General features: G+C 36.0%; 1 protein-coding gene across 5 annotated transcripts in view; it reads left to right on the forward strand.

The window, feature by feature from the left end:
- Positions 1–14,322, forward strand: part of AGMO (alkylglycerol monooxygenase) — a 374,058-nt gene extending 359,736 nt beyond the window's left edge. For all 5 annotated transcript variants that reach the window (XM_079932554.1, XM_079932551.1, XM_079932555.1 and 2 more), the window contains one exon: positions 12,915–14,322. In XM_079932554.1, the coding sequence (XP_079788680.1) occupies positions 12,915–12,989 (75 nt within the window). In that variant the 3' untranslated portion in view covers positions 12,990–14,322. The remainder of the gene's footprint in view (positions 1–12,914) is intronic.
- The last annotated feature ends 1,113 nt before the right edge of the window (positions 14,323–15,435 follow it).

Consider the following 15,435-nt stretch of genomic DNA (forward strand, 5'->3'; position numbering starts at 1 on the left):
GGGGGAAATTCAGACATCTGGGGTGTCTCTCAGGAAAGCAGCTGTGGCTTCCTTAGGAAGCAGTCATTGTTTCCCATCAGCCAAGACTCTGTATACCCTTGGGTCCAGTTCTGGCATGGCTGGCCTAGGAGGATGCAGTTTATGACTTAGGACTTACGCGAGAAACCATTTGGGCAGTCCCATCTCTGGCAGAACATTGAGAGAAATCCCCCAAGCTGCAAGCCATATGTGAGCTGTTGGCCTTCTATGTAGCCTACTCTGGGAGGTTCCCATTTACTGGGGCTCTAATCATTCCTTTGACACAAGCAAAAACAATACAAAAGGATCTTTTCAAAACATATCTTTCCAAGATATACTGGCCTGTTTTAAAAACCAGACATGACTATTATTTCTGTAAACATGGCATTTTTTCCCCAAAAATGAACTCATTTTTAAGAGACTTGTTTTGTTTCCTAGATAGAAGGCAAGGCAAGTACAAGGAATTTTTTTTAACAGCAGGGTAAAAGTCCTGGATTAGCAGTCTTGAATGGTATCCTGCATGCATAAATATATTCTCTTCCAGATATAAATTTTTGTACATCAAGTATTAAAAGTTGTTATTCATGTGACAAGACCTGGGCTGTTGATTTACGTCAGAGAGATGTCAGGAGCATTGCTATGTAGGACATCCTGAGAATCAACATGCTATTGTGGTAGGATTATCTGGCAGGAACTGCCACTCATTTACCAGGAGAATGGCATTTTGATGGATTAGAACAGAACAATTTTCTTGATAATTTTTATTGAAACAAAGCTCTGGTTTTAGAATGTAGATGCTTTACATTTTAGTAGTCAGAAAAAAGGCATTAGAAAGGTGTGGTACTTTGAATTTTAGATTAAATATCATGTGTTTTATCATTACTGAGGGTTCTGTTAGGACACTTAAGGACCATGATTAATCCAGCAACATTTTATTAAAAAATCTTCAGTTTCAAAACATACTGGATATGAGGCAAACAATTTTATGCCAATGTTAGGCATACTCAGGAAAACTAAAAAGAAATTTTATTTCTAGTAGCCAGAACTTGTTGGCAGAAATATAAAAGCAAAAATTATAATAGCAATTAATTTTTAAATTCACTGAACTATCTTACACTTAAAAAGAAAGTGAAGTCATAGTACACAGGGCAAGGAGTCGGGTTATATTTAATGTTTTACCTATTGCTAACTTTAATACAGAGTCAAACTAGTGTTCCTTGGGTCCCTTGTGATTTTTCCTACTCTTGTTTTATTCTTAACTTTATAAAAACTAAAACAGACTATCCTTAAAATTTTTCATTGCCCTGATTTTTTTTTTTCCTTCTCACATCTATAAAAAGTAAAGAGGGCTTCCCTGGTGGCGCAGTGGTTGGGAGTCAGCTTGCCGATGCAGGGGACGCAGGTTTGTGCCCCGGTCTGGGAGGATCCCACATGCTGCGGAGCGGCTGGGCCCGTGAGCCATGGCCGCTGAGCCTGCGCGTCCGGAGCCTGTGCTCCGCGGCGGGAGAGGCCACAACAGTGAGAGGCCCGCGTACCAAAAAAAAAAAAGTAAAGAATGTGAGGCTCCATGATAAGTATAAGAGGAAGATTATGAGTGTAAAAAGATTCTTTCCATAAAATATATATTTCCTAAGATATTTTTCCCAAAAGAATGGTCAACATTGACCCAAGCATTCATTCTCACAAGTGATATTTGGACCTTTATTAATTTGACCTTATTATAACTCTCTCTCCATGTCTTCATAATGTTTTCTCTCCTGTAGTTCAAGAAAAATTTCTAAAATCTTATCATTAAGAACTTGGACAATTAGAAAAATATAAAGTTAGGCTTCAGTTTTGACAAGGCACATATTCTGGTCATACTTTGGATATAAATCATGCCTTATCAACTTTGGTTGTCTCTCTAATTTTTCTCTTTGTGGTAAGTTGGGCATTTCTTTGTACCTATCCTTTTGACAAACTTCAACTAACAACAACAACAAAACTAACCTGGAAAAAACTGAGAAAAAGGAAGACTGGATATTGAGAGTATATATATTAAAATATTTAGAAAATTTCCAGGAAATCAGTATAAATCGAAGATTTATCATTGCATATAAGGAAAGGCAAGAATGTAGTAAGTAATCAAAGGCAATTTAAAAATCCATGTTACTGGATGGTTGTACCCATAGAATAAGGGTTGGTAATACTGGAAATATTTAAAGTAATATATCTATAAAGACACTTTATACATAACTTCGAATTCAGAGAGGAAAAATCCACAGATGTTTTTGAGAAATGTAGCATCTATTTTCTCTTTATGCTAATTATAGTTTATTCGGTTTCCACTAGATGGGTTTGTATGCACGGTAGCTAATTCATGTCAACTGTCTTCAAGTATATTCTCTGAATTGTAGGTAGGTCTTAGAGACCTCTAAGTGATCTCTAATCTTCTTACTAATATTATGGCTTTCAAATGTCATTATGATATCTCAAAGGTGATCTGGGTGAACAATGGGATATTCTATAGGAGTACTGCTGAAAAGGATAAACACTTTCTTGAGCAATTTAGACTTGAAGAAATGAATAACTTATTGTACATAATAGGAGGCAATCATCTCTGGGGAACTGAAGAAATGGTTGCAATAAAGATTCTGCATTTGTTATCTAGATTAACTTAGTGCTTTAGTGCTTCTTTGTCACTGAAATTATATGGGTCCTTTGCCCCAACTGAGTAGTAAAATAATGAAATACCTGATTTTTCTGGTTTTGGAGTTCAGCTGAATTATTTTAAAACTCTGTTCTAATGTTTCTTTTGTGTTTATTTTCTTTTTAAAAAACATTATTGTGCTATGCTTAGTGTATTCTCTCGTTTAAACATTAATTTCAGAGGACGTTTAATGGTTGAGGAAAACACATTCTTTTTCAAATAAGCCACTGTTAGTACATGGGCATTCATGTGAACTTTCTTTTCATGTTTTTTCCTTAGTTAAGAACATAAATATATTTTTTTAAACTAATGTAAAATTATAATGTTTGATTTAAAGTCTAAATAGAAATGAATATTACTGAATCTTTATAAGACCACATATTAAACATAGCTGTGATTATATCTGCTTTTGAATAGGGTATAGAAATAAGCACAGAGAACACAGGACTTCCAAGTAATAGTAGTAGTTTCTGGAAATATTTCTCTTAAGCCCTTTGTTCATTTGTCTGTATATTACTCAGTATTTTGGTCATATATAGAACATACTGGAAGTAAAATCAATAATTCTCAATTTGTTATGAGTTGGAATTTGTCAAATTGTGTTCTTGCAAAACTCTAGGGGAAAAAATTTATTGTTAACTAATATATTCTAATGTTTTCATTTCAGAAGGACCTTCAATACATATGGCTTCAATTTCTACTCTAGTTCTGTTTGTGTTTATTTCTTCTCTTGCATTAATAGGAAATAGATATATTTTGTAACAATTCAGGTCTCATCTCTGCTTAAATTCTTATCTGTACAGCAGACAGTAGTCATGTTTAAAGAAACAAAATATAATGTTCAAAAGTATAGAGGACACCTACAAGATGGTGGAGGAGTAAGACATGGAGATCACCTTTCTCCCCACAAATACATCAGAAATACATCTACATGTGGAAAAACTCCTACAGAACACCTACTGAACGCTGGCAGGAGACTGCAGACTTCCCAAAAGAGCCACGTGGCTGACAGGATCTTGGTGCTCTGGCCGGGTGTCAGGCCAGTGCCTCTGAGGTATGAGAGCTGAGTTCAGGATATTGGTCCACCAGAGACCTCCCGGCTCCACGTAACATGAAACGGCAGAACTTCTCCCAGAGATCTCCATTTCAACGCTAAGACCCAGCTCCACTCAACGACCAGCAAGCTCCAGTGCTGGACACCCTATGCCAAACAACTAGCAAGGCAGGAAAACAACTGCATCCATTAGCAGAGAGGCTGCCTAAAATCATACTAAGGTCACAGACACCTCAAAACACACCACAGAACGTGGTCCTGCCCACCAGAAAGACAAGATCCAGCTTCCTCCAGCAGAACATAGGCACTAGTCCCCTCCACCAGGAAGCCTACACAAGCCACTGAACTAACCTTAACCACTGGGGGCAGACACCAAAAACAAAGGGAACTACAAACATGCAGCCTGCGAAAAGGAGACCCCAAACACAGTAAGTTAAGCAAAATGAGAAGACAGAGAAACGCACAGCAGATGAAGGACCAAGGTAAAAATCCACCAGACCAAACAAATGAAGAGGAAATAGGCAGTCTACCTGAAAAAGAATTCAGAGTAAAGATAATAAAGATGATCCAAAATCTTGGAAATAGAATGGAGAAAATAAAAGAAACGTTTAACAAGGACCTAGAAGAACTAAAGAGCAAACAATGATGGACAACACAATAAATGAAATCTAAATTCTCTACAAGGAATCAATAGCAGAATAACTGAGGCAAAAGAAAGGAGAAGTGACCTGGAAGATAAAATAGTGGAAATAACTCCTGCAGAGCAGAATAAAGGAAAAAAAAATGAAAAGAATTGAGGACAGTCTCAGAGACTTCTGGGACAGCATTAAATGCAATATATTTGGATTATAGGGATCCCAGAAGAAGAGAAAAAGAAAGGGACTGAGAAAATATTTGAAGAGATTATAGTTGAAAGCTTCCTGAATATGGGAAAGGACAGAGTCAATCAAGTCCAGGAAGTGCAGAGAGTCCCATACAGGTTAAGTCCAAGGAGAAACATGCCAAGACACATCTTAATCAAACTATCAAAAATTAAATACAAAGACAAAACATTAAAAGCAGCAAGGGAAAAACAACAAATAACATACAGGGGAATCCCCATAAGGTTAACAGCTGACCGTTCAGCAGCAACTCTGCAAGCCAGAAGGGAGTGGCAGGACATACGTAAAGTGATGAAAGGGGAAAACCTACAACCAAGATTACCCAGCAAGGATCTCATTCAGATTTGTTGGAGAAATTAAAACCTTTATGGACAAGCAAAAGCTAAGAGAATTCAGCATCACCAGACCAGCTTTACAACAAATGCTAAACGAACTTCTCTAGGCAGGAAACACAAGAGAAGGAAAAGACCTACAAAAACATACCCAAAACAATTAAGAAAATGGTAATAGGAACATACATATTGAGAATTACCTAAAATGTAAATGGATTAAATGCTCCAACCAAAAGACATAGACTGGCTGAATGGATACAAAAAGATGACCCATCTATATGCTGCCTACAAGAGACCCACTTCAGACCTAGGGACACATACAGACTGAAAGTGAGGGGATGGAAAAAGATATTCTATGCAAATGGCAATCAAAAGAAAGCTGGAGTAGCAATTCTCATTTCAGAAAAAAATAGATTTTAAAATAAAGACTGTTACAAGAGACAAAGAAGGACACTGCATAATGATCAACGGATCAATCCAAGAAGAAGATATAACAATTGTGAATATTTATGCACCCAACATAGAAGCACTTCAATACATAAGGTAAATGCTAACAGCCATAAAAGGGGAAATCAACAGTAACAAAATCATAGTAGGGGACTTTCCCCACTTTCACCAATGGACAGATCATCCAATATTAAAATAAGTAAGGAAACACAACCTTTAAATGATACATTAAACAAGATGGACTTAATTGATATTTTTAGGACATTCCATCCAAAAACAACAGAATACACCTTCTTCTCAAGTGCTCATGAAACATTCTCCGGGATAGACCATATCTTGGGTCACAAATCTAGCCTTGGTAAATTTAAGAAAATTGAAATTATATCAAGTACCTTTTCCGACCACAACGCTATGAGAGTAGATATCAATTACAGGAAAAAATCTGTAAAAAATACAAACACATGGAAGCTAAACAATACACTACTAAATAACCAAGGGAGCACTGAAGAAATCAAAGAGGAAATCAAAAAGTCCCTGGAAAAAAATGACAATGAACACACACGACCCAAAACCTATGGGATACAGCAAAAGCAGTTCTAAGAGGGAAGCAATACAATCCTACCTCAAGAAACAAGAAACATCTCAAATAAACAACCTAACCTTACACCAGTTGGAGAAAGAAGAACAAATAAAACCCCAAAGTTAGCAAAAGGAAAGAAAACATAAAGATCAGATCAGAAATAAATGAAAAAGAAATGAAGGAAACGATAGCAAAGATCAATAGAACTAAAAGCTGGTTCTTTGAGAAGATAAACAAAACTGATAAACCATTAGCCAGACTCATCAAGAAAAAAAGGGACAAGACTCAAATCAATAGAAATGAAAAAGGAGAAGTAACAACTGACACTGCAGAAAATCAGAGGATCATGAGAGATTACCAGAAGCAACTATATGCCAATAAAATGGACAACCTGGAAGAAATGGACAAATTCTTAGAAAAGCACAACCTTCCAAGAATGAACAAGGAAGAAGGAGAAAATATAAACAGACCAATCACAGGCACTGAAATTGAGACTGTGATTAAAAATCTTCCAACAAACAAAAAGCCCAGGACAAGATGGCTTCACAGGAGAATTCTATCAAACATTTAGAGAAGAGCTAACACCTGTCCTTCTCAAACGCTTCCAAAATATAGCAGAGGGAGGAACACTCCCAGACTCATTCTACGAGGCCACCATTACCCTGATACCAAAACCAGACGAAGATGTCACAAAGTAAGAAAACTACAGGCCAGTATCACTGATGAAGATAGATGCAAAAATGCTCAAAAAAATACTAGCAAACAGAATCCAACAGCACATTAAGGGATCATACACCATGATGAAGTGGTGTTTATCCCAGGAATGCAAGGATTCTTCAATATAAGCAAATCAATCAATGTGATAAACCATATTAAGAAATTGAAAGAGAAAAACCATATGATCATCTTAATAGATGCTGACAAAGCTTTCGACAAAATTCAGCACCCATTTATGATAAAAACCCTCCAGAAAGTAGGCATAGAGGAACCTACCTCAACCTAATTAAGGCCATATGTGACAAACCCACAGCCAACATCGTTCTCAATGGTGAAAAACTGAAACCATTTCCTCTAAGATCAGGAACAAGACAAGGTGGCCCACTCTCACCATGTTATTCAACATAGTTTTAGAAGTTTTAGCCACAGCAATCAGAGAAGAAAAAGAAATAAAAGGAATCCAACAGAAAAGAAGTAAATCTGTCACTGTTTGCAGATGACATGATACTATATGTAGAGAACCCTAAAGATGCTACCAGAAAACTACTAGAGCTAATCAATGAATTTAGTAAAGTAGCAGGGTACAAAATTAATGCACAGAAATCTCTAGCATTCCTATACACTAATGATGAAAAATGTGAAACAGAAATTAACAAAACACACCCATTTATGGTTGCAAAAAAGAGTAAAATACGTAGTTATAAACCTACCTAAGGAGGCAAAAGACCTGTATGCAGAAAACTATAAGACACTGATGAAAGAAATTAAAGATGATAAAAACAGCTGGAGAGATATACTACATTCTTGGATTGGAAAAATCAACATTGTGAAAATGACTATACTACCCACAGCAATCTACAGATTCAATGCAATTCCTATCAAACTGCCAATGGCATTTTTCACAGAACTAGCCCAAGAAATTTCTCAATTTGAATGGAAATCCAACAGACCCTGAATAACCAAAGCAATCTTGAGAAAGAAAAACAGAGCTGGAGGAATCAGGCTCCTGGACTTCAGACTATACTACAAAGCTACATTAATCAAGACAGTATGGTCCTGGCACAAAAACAGAAATATAGATAAATGGAACAGGATAGAAAGCCCAGAGATAAACCCACACACCTATGGTCAACTAATCTATGACAAAGGAGGCAAGGATATACACTGGAGAAAAGATGGCTTCTTCAGTAAGTGGTGCTGGGAAAACTGGACGGCTACATGTAAAAGAATGCAATCAGAACACTCCCTTACACCATACACAAAAATAAACTAAAAATGGATTAAAGACCTAAATGTAAGGTGAGACACTATAAAACTCTTAGAGGAAAACATAGGCAGAACACTCTATGACATCAATCACAGCAAGATCCTTTTTGACCCACCTCCTAGAAAAATGGAAGTAAAACCAAAAATAAACAAATGGGACCTAATGAAACTTAAAAGCTTTTGCACAGCCAAGGAAACCATAAACAGGATGAAAAGATAACCCTCAGGATGGGAGAAAATATTTGCAAATGAAGCAACTGACAAAGGATTAATCTCAAAAATTTACAAGCAGCTCATGCAGCTCACTATCAAAAAAACAAACAACCCAATCCAAAAATGGGCAGAAGACCTAAATAGACATTTCTCCAAAGAAGACATACAGATGGCCAACAGGCACATGAAAAGATGCTTAACATCGCTAATTATTAGAGAAATGCAATCAAAACTAGAATGAGGTATCACCTCACACCAGTGAGAATGGCCATCGTTAAAAAGTCTACAAATAAGAAATGCTGTAGAGGATGTGGAGAAAAGGGAACCCTCCTGCACTGTTGGTGGGAATGTAAATTTGTGCAGCCACTATAGAGAACAGTATGGAGGTTCTTTAAAAAACTGAAAATAGAATTACCATATGATCCAGCAACCCCACGCTCAGGCATATATCTGGAGTAAACTCTAATTTGAAAAGATACATTCACCCCAGTGTTCACAGAAGCACTATTTACAATAGCCAAGACGTGGAAGCAACCTAAATGTCCATTGACAGGTTGATAAAGGAGCTGTGATACATATATATACAATGCAATGTTACTCTGCCATGAAAAAGAGTGAAATAATACCATTTGCAGCAACATGGATGGACCTAAAGATTATCATATTAAGTGAAGTAAGCCAGACAAAGACAAATATCATATGATATCACTTATATGTGGAATCTAAAAAGATGACACAAATGAACTTATTTATGAAACAGAAATAGACTCACAGACATAGAAAACAAACTTATGGTTCCCAAAGGGGATAGCAGGGGAGGGGTGAGAGATAAATTAGGCATTTGGGATTAACATATACACACTACTCTATGTAAAATAGATAACCAACAAGGACCAACTGTATAGCACAGGGAACTATACTCAATACCTTGTAATAACCTATAATGGAAAAGAATCTGAAAAAGCATAGATATATATGTATATATGTATGTATAACTGAATCACTTTGCTGTACACTTGAAACTAATACAACATTGTAAATTAACTATTTCAATTTTAAAACGTTAAAAAAAAGGATTAGATGCCTGATTTCCTCCATTTTTAATAAGGCCTCTAAAAACACAGACTTAATGGGGAGGAGCAGCAGAATGACACATCAGTTCCCGCTGACATTTTATTATGGATTAATGGCTCAGATTAGCCACCTGCCAATTGGTGAACTTTTGGGAAAGGGGCGGAGAAAATGTGGAGAGCATCTGTACAGGCCAAAGTTCAGGCATCAGAGTGGAGGGCCCTGGGAAGTCAAGGAAATAGCCTGAAGACAAGGGCCACTAATGATGTGTTACACAGAGAGGGCTTGACACCAAGAGTGAACTTCCTCTGTTTCATATTTTGAATCCAGCTGTTAAAATCATGGGACTTGCCCAGACCTAGAATAAAATAAGTGTTCATTGAGTTTGTACGTATCTGGAAGCATCATATCTACAGATTAGGGAAGAATATTGCAAAGAAAAAGTGCTGTGGTTGCCATGTAGTCTTACACTGGCCTAAGTAGTAATTCCCCTGCCTTCATTGTACAAATAGTTGATTGAGAAATATGTTAATGAGCAATTATCTCAAATGACACTTTTAATCTGATCAGCTATGGAGAACTAAAATGAACAACCTAATACAAAAATCAAGAGGAAGATTGGACAAGGGAAAATTTAAAATAAAATGACTATAATAATCAAGTGATCATATTGAGTTCATGTTAAGTAGTTTTCCAGCTTAAAATGATATATGAAATGTATGTTTAGATCTATTATAAGTATATACACACATTCAAAAATATAAAAGCAAATCTGTGTCTTCCTGTTTAACTATTTTCTAATAAAACTGGGTGTCTATTTCAGGGTCATGCATATTTTGAGAAGGACATATTCATTGCGTTGAATTTCTATGATCTTGTGCCAATCTGGATTTCATTATATATAAAAAAATCCACTTTATGCTTAAAATATTGATTGTGAAAAGGTCTTAGAAACCTAGTAGTTAGTGGCAAAAAAGTACAGTGATTACTAAAAAAGAGAAAATGAATTCACTATTGATGTTCATATTCACTGAACTAACTTGCCAGGATGTGTAGTTTGATTTTCTGGGGGACATTAAGTAGACAAAAACATCATACAAGCTCTGATATTTAGTAGTTTTGTGACTGCTTCGTAAACCACATAAATTATGAGTTCCCATTGCCTCACCAGTAAACTGGATACCAATTCTCCAAGTTTGCTGTGAGAATAAAACATTATAATCCAGTAAAGGCATCTAAGACAATGCCCAGCCTAAGCAAGGGTTTCACTGTGCATTAATCTTACATGTGAATCTGACCCCTTCACTTCATTAGCTTTTCTCCTCCATTTGGAAGGATAATACATAGGGGCCTGAAAAACTAGAAAACCAAAAATAGAGAAACAAAATAAAACTACAAACTGCGCAACATTGCACTTTTTGGTAAGAAGGTAAAAGCATTTTAGGTAATACGATAAGATCTTTGTGTTTTCATTAGGGATGGGTCCTTAAGGAAATAGGACTGGATTTATAGTTTCAAAAGTGGAAGGATTTAGTTGGGAAGTGGTGAATTAACAACAAAGGCAAGTACTGAATTATAACCTTTCTCACACTCTTGTTAGATCAGAGGTTCTTAATATTTCAGAGATCCTAGATGAAAGTATGGATAGTCTAGTGGGTGGAAAGTAGGGAAGAGGAGAATTATGACATACAAAATTTTACACACAGTTGTAGAGGTTTCATTCTCCCTAGACTTCAACCAATGAAATAATCCATGTGACCTTAGACACTAGATTGAAAACCAATAAAAATTTCTGCTGCCAAATATTTTTCAGATACCAGTGCCTTGCACAGCACAAAGTATCAATTAGTTGCTCAGTTAATATTATGGATCCAAATTAAACTATTCACCCCGATATCATAGATTTATCATCTCTGTCCCACTTGAAAGCTGTCTTCTCAGCTATCCCTCTGCCAACATTAACCCATATGCATATACAAATGTAATTCACTGCACAATCTACTAACTTTCACAAATATCCCTTATCTTGATATTACTTTGCTTGGCACCGCGTGAGAAATCCCATGAGGTCATTTTAGTTGAAGTACAGTCAAAAGAAACAAAATCAAAACCAGCCTTTAAGTATATTGCATTTGATTTCTGAGGCAACTCCAGAATGTTAATATTATTCTTGACTCCTGCTTCAAAATGACTTTTGATTTTATTTTTGGTATTTCTTTTTTATATTGTGGATGTTATAGGCTGAAAGTAACACATGGATTTGAATAAGACTATCAGATTAGCTAATGTAAAGGATAATGGTTCTCTAGAAAGAACAAGAAGGTTCCTATGAAACTGAACAACCTACCCATCTAATCTAAATATCCGGGTTTAAGAGGGTTTTGTTGTTGTTATTTTCATATCCAGGCTTTAATAGCAAATTCATGGCAGTTGAGGGTATTTTCTGTGAATGAATGACTGGCCTCAGTTAATGGCCTTGGCTTCACTTTAGTCCATCACCCCAGAAAGTTCCCCACGCCTTCATCTTATTGCTTGACTATGTCTCTTGGTACATTTTAATGGATCTTTCAGTAATTGTGATCATTCTGGGGAGAGGCAAGTGGTCATATTTTAATCATTGGAAGAGGTTTGCACAGTAAAAAAAAGTATGGAGAAACGCTTTCCCAGCTTTCCCCATATCCCCAGCTGTTTGGACATTTTTCATCATCACTCTAATAACACATAAAATGGAGATCATAAAGGAAATCCTATAGCTTAATTTTAGTGTATAGGTAAAGGGTAAGGGTTGACTTTGGAAAGCTCTGAGGTGTAAGGACTATGACCAGTTTCTAGATTTTACCTCAAGAAGAGCAGAAGGTGTGTGTGTTTAGGTCTTATGGCATTTAGATGACACACAATGAAAATTTCTGCAACCGGTTAATTCTTCCTGAGGATGGCTGTATTATCATTCTTGCGAGGATCATAAGAAGTCAACACTTTCACTTGGTTAAATTTTGGTGATTTATTGGGAATGTGTGGTGTTACTTGAAAGCAAAGGGGTAAACTCAATGAATTCTTATGACTGTTTATTATGATTTAGTATGTCTTCAATTTTAAAGAGAATTTTGCAGTTACAGTTTTATACCTGGGAAGATCAAAAGACTAAGTAGTTAAGTCAGCAGTGTTTAGAATTTAATTCATGTTGGGTGAAGTTCATAATATGGTAGATCACATTGCCTCAGAGATAAATGATTCCTTAATACTGTTTTTATTTCTCCTTTTCCGAAGGCTTCTTAAACTATATAAATAATGAGATTGTTTAGTAGAATACAAACGACATGCAGTGTATCCAAAAGCCGGAAGACAGTTCTGTTTCATTCACTGCCTAATTTATATAGCCCCATCCCTAGAAATGACCCAGATTTGTGAGGATATTTTATTTTATAAGCCACAGAAACAAAACTTTTTACTCCTACTCTTCACATAACATGTTTTAAGCTGGGTTGGCTAAATTCTATCAGTGAACAACTGCTAGATTCAATTTGAATAATTTAATTGCTTAAAATATGTATATTCATTTTCCCCTAGAAAGGTATTTCTAACTCAGTTGAACAGAAGTATTGAATCAATTTTAATTGTTCTTCCTCTCTGTATTTTATTTCTTCAGGTTTTTTTTTCCATCTGCTTTGCTTTCTGGGGAGTAAGAAGCATGAAACAACTTGTCTCAGACCCTGGGAAATGACTAAACGTTTGTACACAACTCTCTTGTTTTAATCATTTGTCCACAACAATAATATATTACTACTGCCTATGGAAGTATAATTTTATATAATGATTATATGAACTATTTCTCTAATGTGAGGTAAATACATTTATGTACTCTTGCTTCCTTTCCACATTTATTATTCTCTATTAAAATTAAAGTCAGCTGCAGTTACTTTATTGCTAGGGTTGAAAGAAGATGATTTCAAATAGAATGATGTTACATCCACTGGTAACATCTAAGCCAATGAGTATGAGAATAAGGGATAACTTCAAAACAGTAAAAGGAATTAAGATTTTATTAGCATTGTTTAGACAACTTTTCATTTGCTGTCTGCTAAAATTGTGCTTGGATACATATTTGTTGTCATAAAAATGTATTACATGAGTTGTCTGCCTAAGGCTAGGTTTACCTTTGAAAGCCATATGACCTAAGGAGTAACATTACAGAAAATGACATCACTGAAATGAAAATCACCAGAATTCGTCAGAATTCATTTATTCCGTAGATTAATTTGTGATACATATGTCTAATATGTTTGGTCAGTTTGTTTTGGCAAATTGAGGAGTGTGCGGTATTTCTGTGCTATTTTAAATTGTCACAATCATGTTAAAAGACTCTCTAAATAAAATTGTCCAAGCATTGTGTGTATATTATTCATTGGGATTGTAAAAATCTGCCAAGTATTTCATTAGGAGGGAACTGACAGAGATAAGCAGGAAATGGTTCAAAGGGGGAAGGTCTGAAAACAGTTGGAATATTTTTCTTTCCTTCTTCCAGTATTTCTTAGATTTAAAGTTACAATTTAAGTAACCAAAGTTATAAGCACTAAAACAGTTAATACTGTCCTTCACTGAGCTTTGCCTGTATTCATTGCTGGTTTAAAGAGGCTGATCAGTTGGTTGACTTTTTTTTTTTTTTTTTTTTTTTGCGGTACTCGGGCCTCCCACCGCCGTGGCTTCTCCCGTTGTGGAGCACAGGCTCCGGACGCGCAGGCTCAGCGGCCATGGCTCCCGGGCCCAGCTGCCCCGCAGCACGCGGAATCCTCCCGGACCGGGGCACGAACCCGCGCCCCCTGCATCGGCAGGTGGACCCCCAACCACTGTGCCACCAGGGAAGCCCAGTTGACTTATTTTTAATATGCTTTCTAACCTTTGAACAGAGAAAAGTTGTGGAACTAGTAAGAAGAATCAAACTGCAGGTGTCTGGACTCACGATGCAAAACTGAAGCACATTTATTTTGAAAACTGGAAAAGCAGAGGAAGATTAAATTTTGCATGATGGAAAAAATTAACAAATTATATTTCAAGCATCAGAAGTAGGGAATTGGCTTTGCTTCATTCATCTTTTTTTACTTCTTAATTTAACACAGAGCTAGAGCAAATACTTGAACCCATAACAGATATTAGCCCTATTCTTCTCCCTTACCAACAGTTCTTGCGGGGCTTGGCATATTTAGAATCGTATTAAAGCAGTGAAACCTCTGTTGGCTTGAAATTGCTAATTTTATAGCATAAAAACTCTGAATACCCATATTCTACATCCTAAAACCCTTCAGTCTATAGGTTACAGCCTTCAAGAACAGCAAAGAAAAGAGAGCTTCCACAAATCTGTAAGTAGATTTTTAATGTGTTATGACAGTTCATTGGTTTCGCCATGAGTCATGTATAAACATGTATATATGCTTGAATATATATGAATTTATAGGAGTGTTCTAGGAATGAGCTTAATAATGGAAATAAAGAATTCAAAATTGATAAAAGATACTTTTATGCTGAAGTTTAGTTTTCTTTTAGTCAACTCAAATTAATCTATTTTCTTTTCTCCTAGTTACTCTCACTATGATTATAAATTATTATTATTATTTTTTTAGAAATGCAGACTATTTTCAAGCTAGGAATTTTCAGGCCTTTGAAAGTAGAAGTGATTCCCAGATAGGTAATATTCCCAAGGCCTGTGTGTGTTAATCAGGGCACTTTTTTCTTCACCTTCAACCTTGTTAGTTTTCCAGTCAAGTTTTCTCTTGTCGAGCACTAATACATGACGACAGATCAGATAACTATTATTAATGTTGTAAATTAATCTTGAGTCATGCCATGTAATTTATGCTTACCCTTGACTGGAAACACTTTACCTCTCTCTCTCTCTCATTCTCTCGAGAAAAGCACTAAAAATAGGGTTCATCAATTACTCAGCACTTGTACTGGAGAGGTGTCAACTGACTTTGAAATGATTATGAATATTCTCAGGTTTGATAATCTACCATAAGGAAGGCTAGAGAGAGGGAAGACATATTTGTTTATTGAGTAATACTCGATTAGCATTCTTTCCTTTACTCTCTAAAATCCTGGGAATTAAGTGCTGTTGATACCATTTTACAGAAGAGAATTCTGAGGCTGAGAGAGTTTAAAAAACGTGCTCAGAC

This window comes from Stenella coeruleoalba, assembly GCF_951394435.1.
Source record: "Stenella coeruleoalba genome assembly, chromosome: 9".
Classification (NCBI taxonomy): domain Eukaryota; kingdom Metazoa; phylum Chordata; class Mammalia; order Artiodactyla; family Delphinidae; genus Stenella; species Stenella coeruleoalba.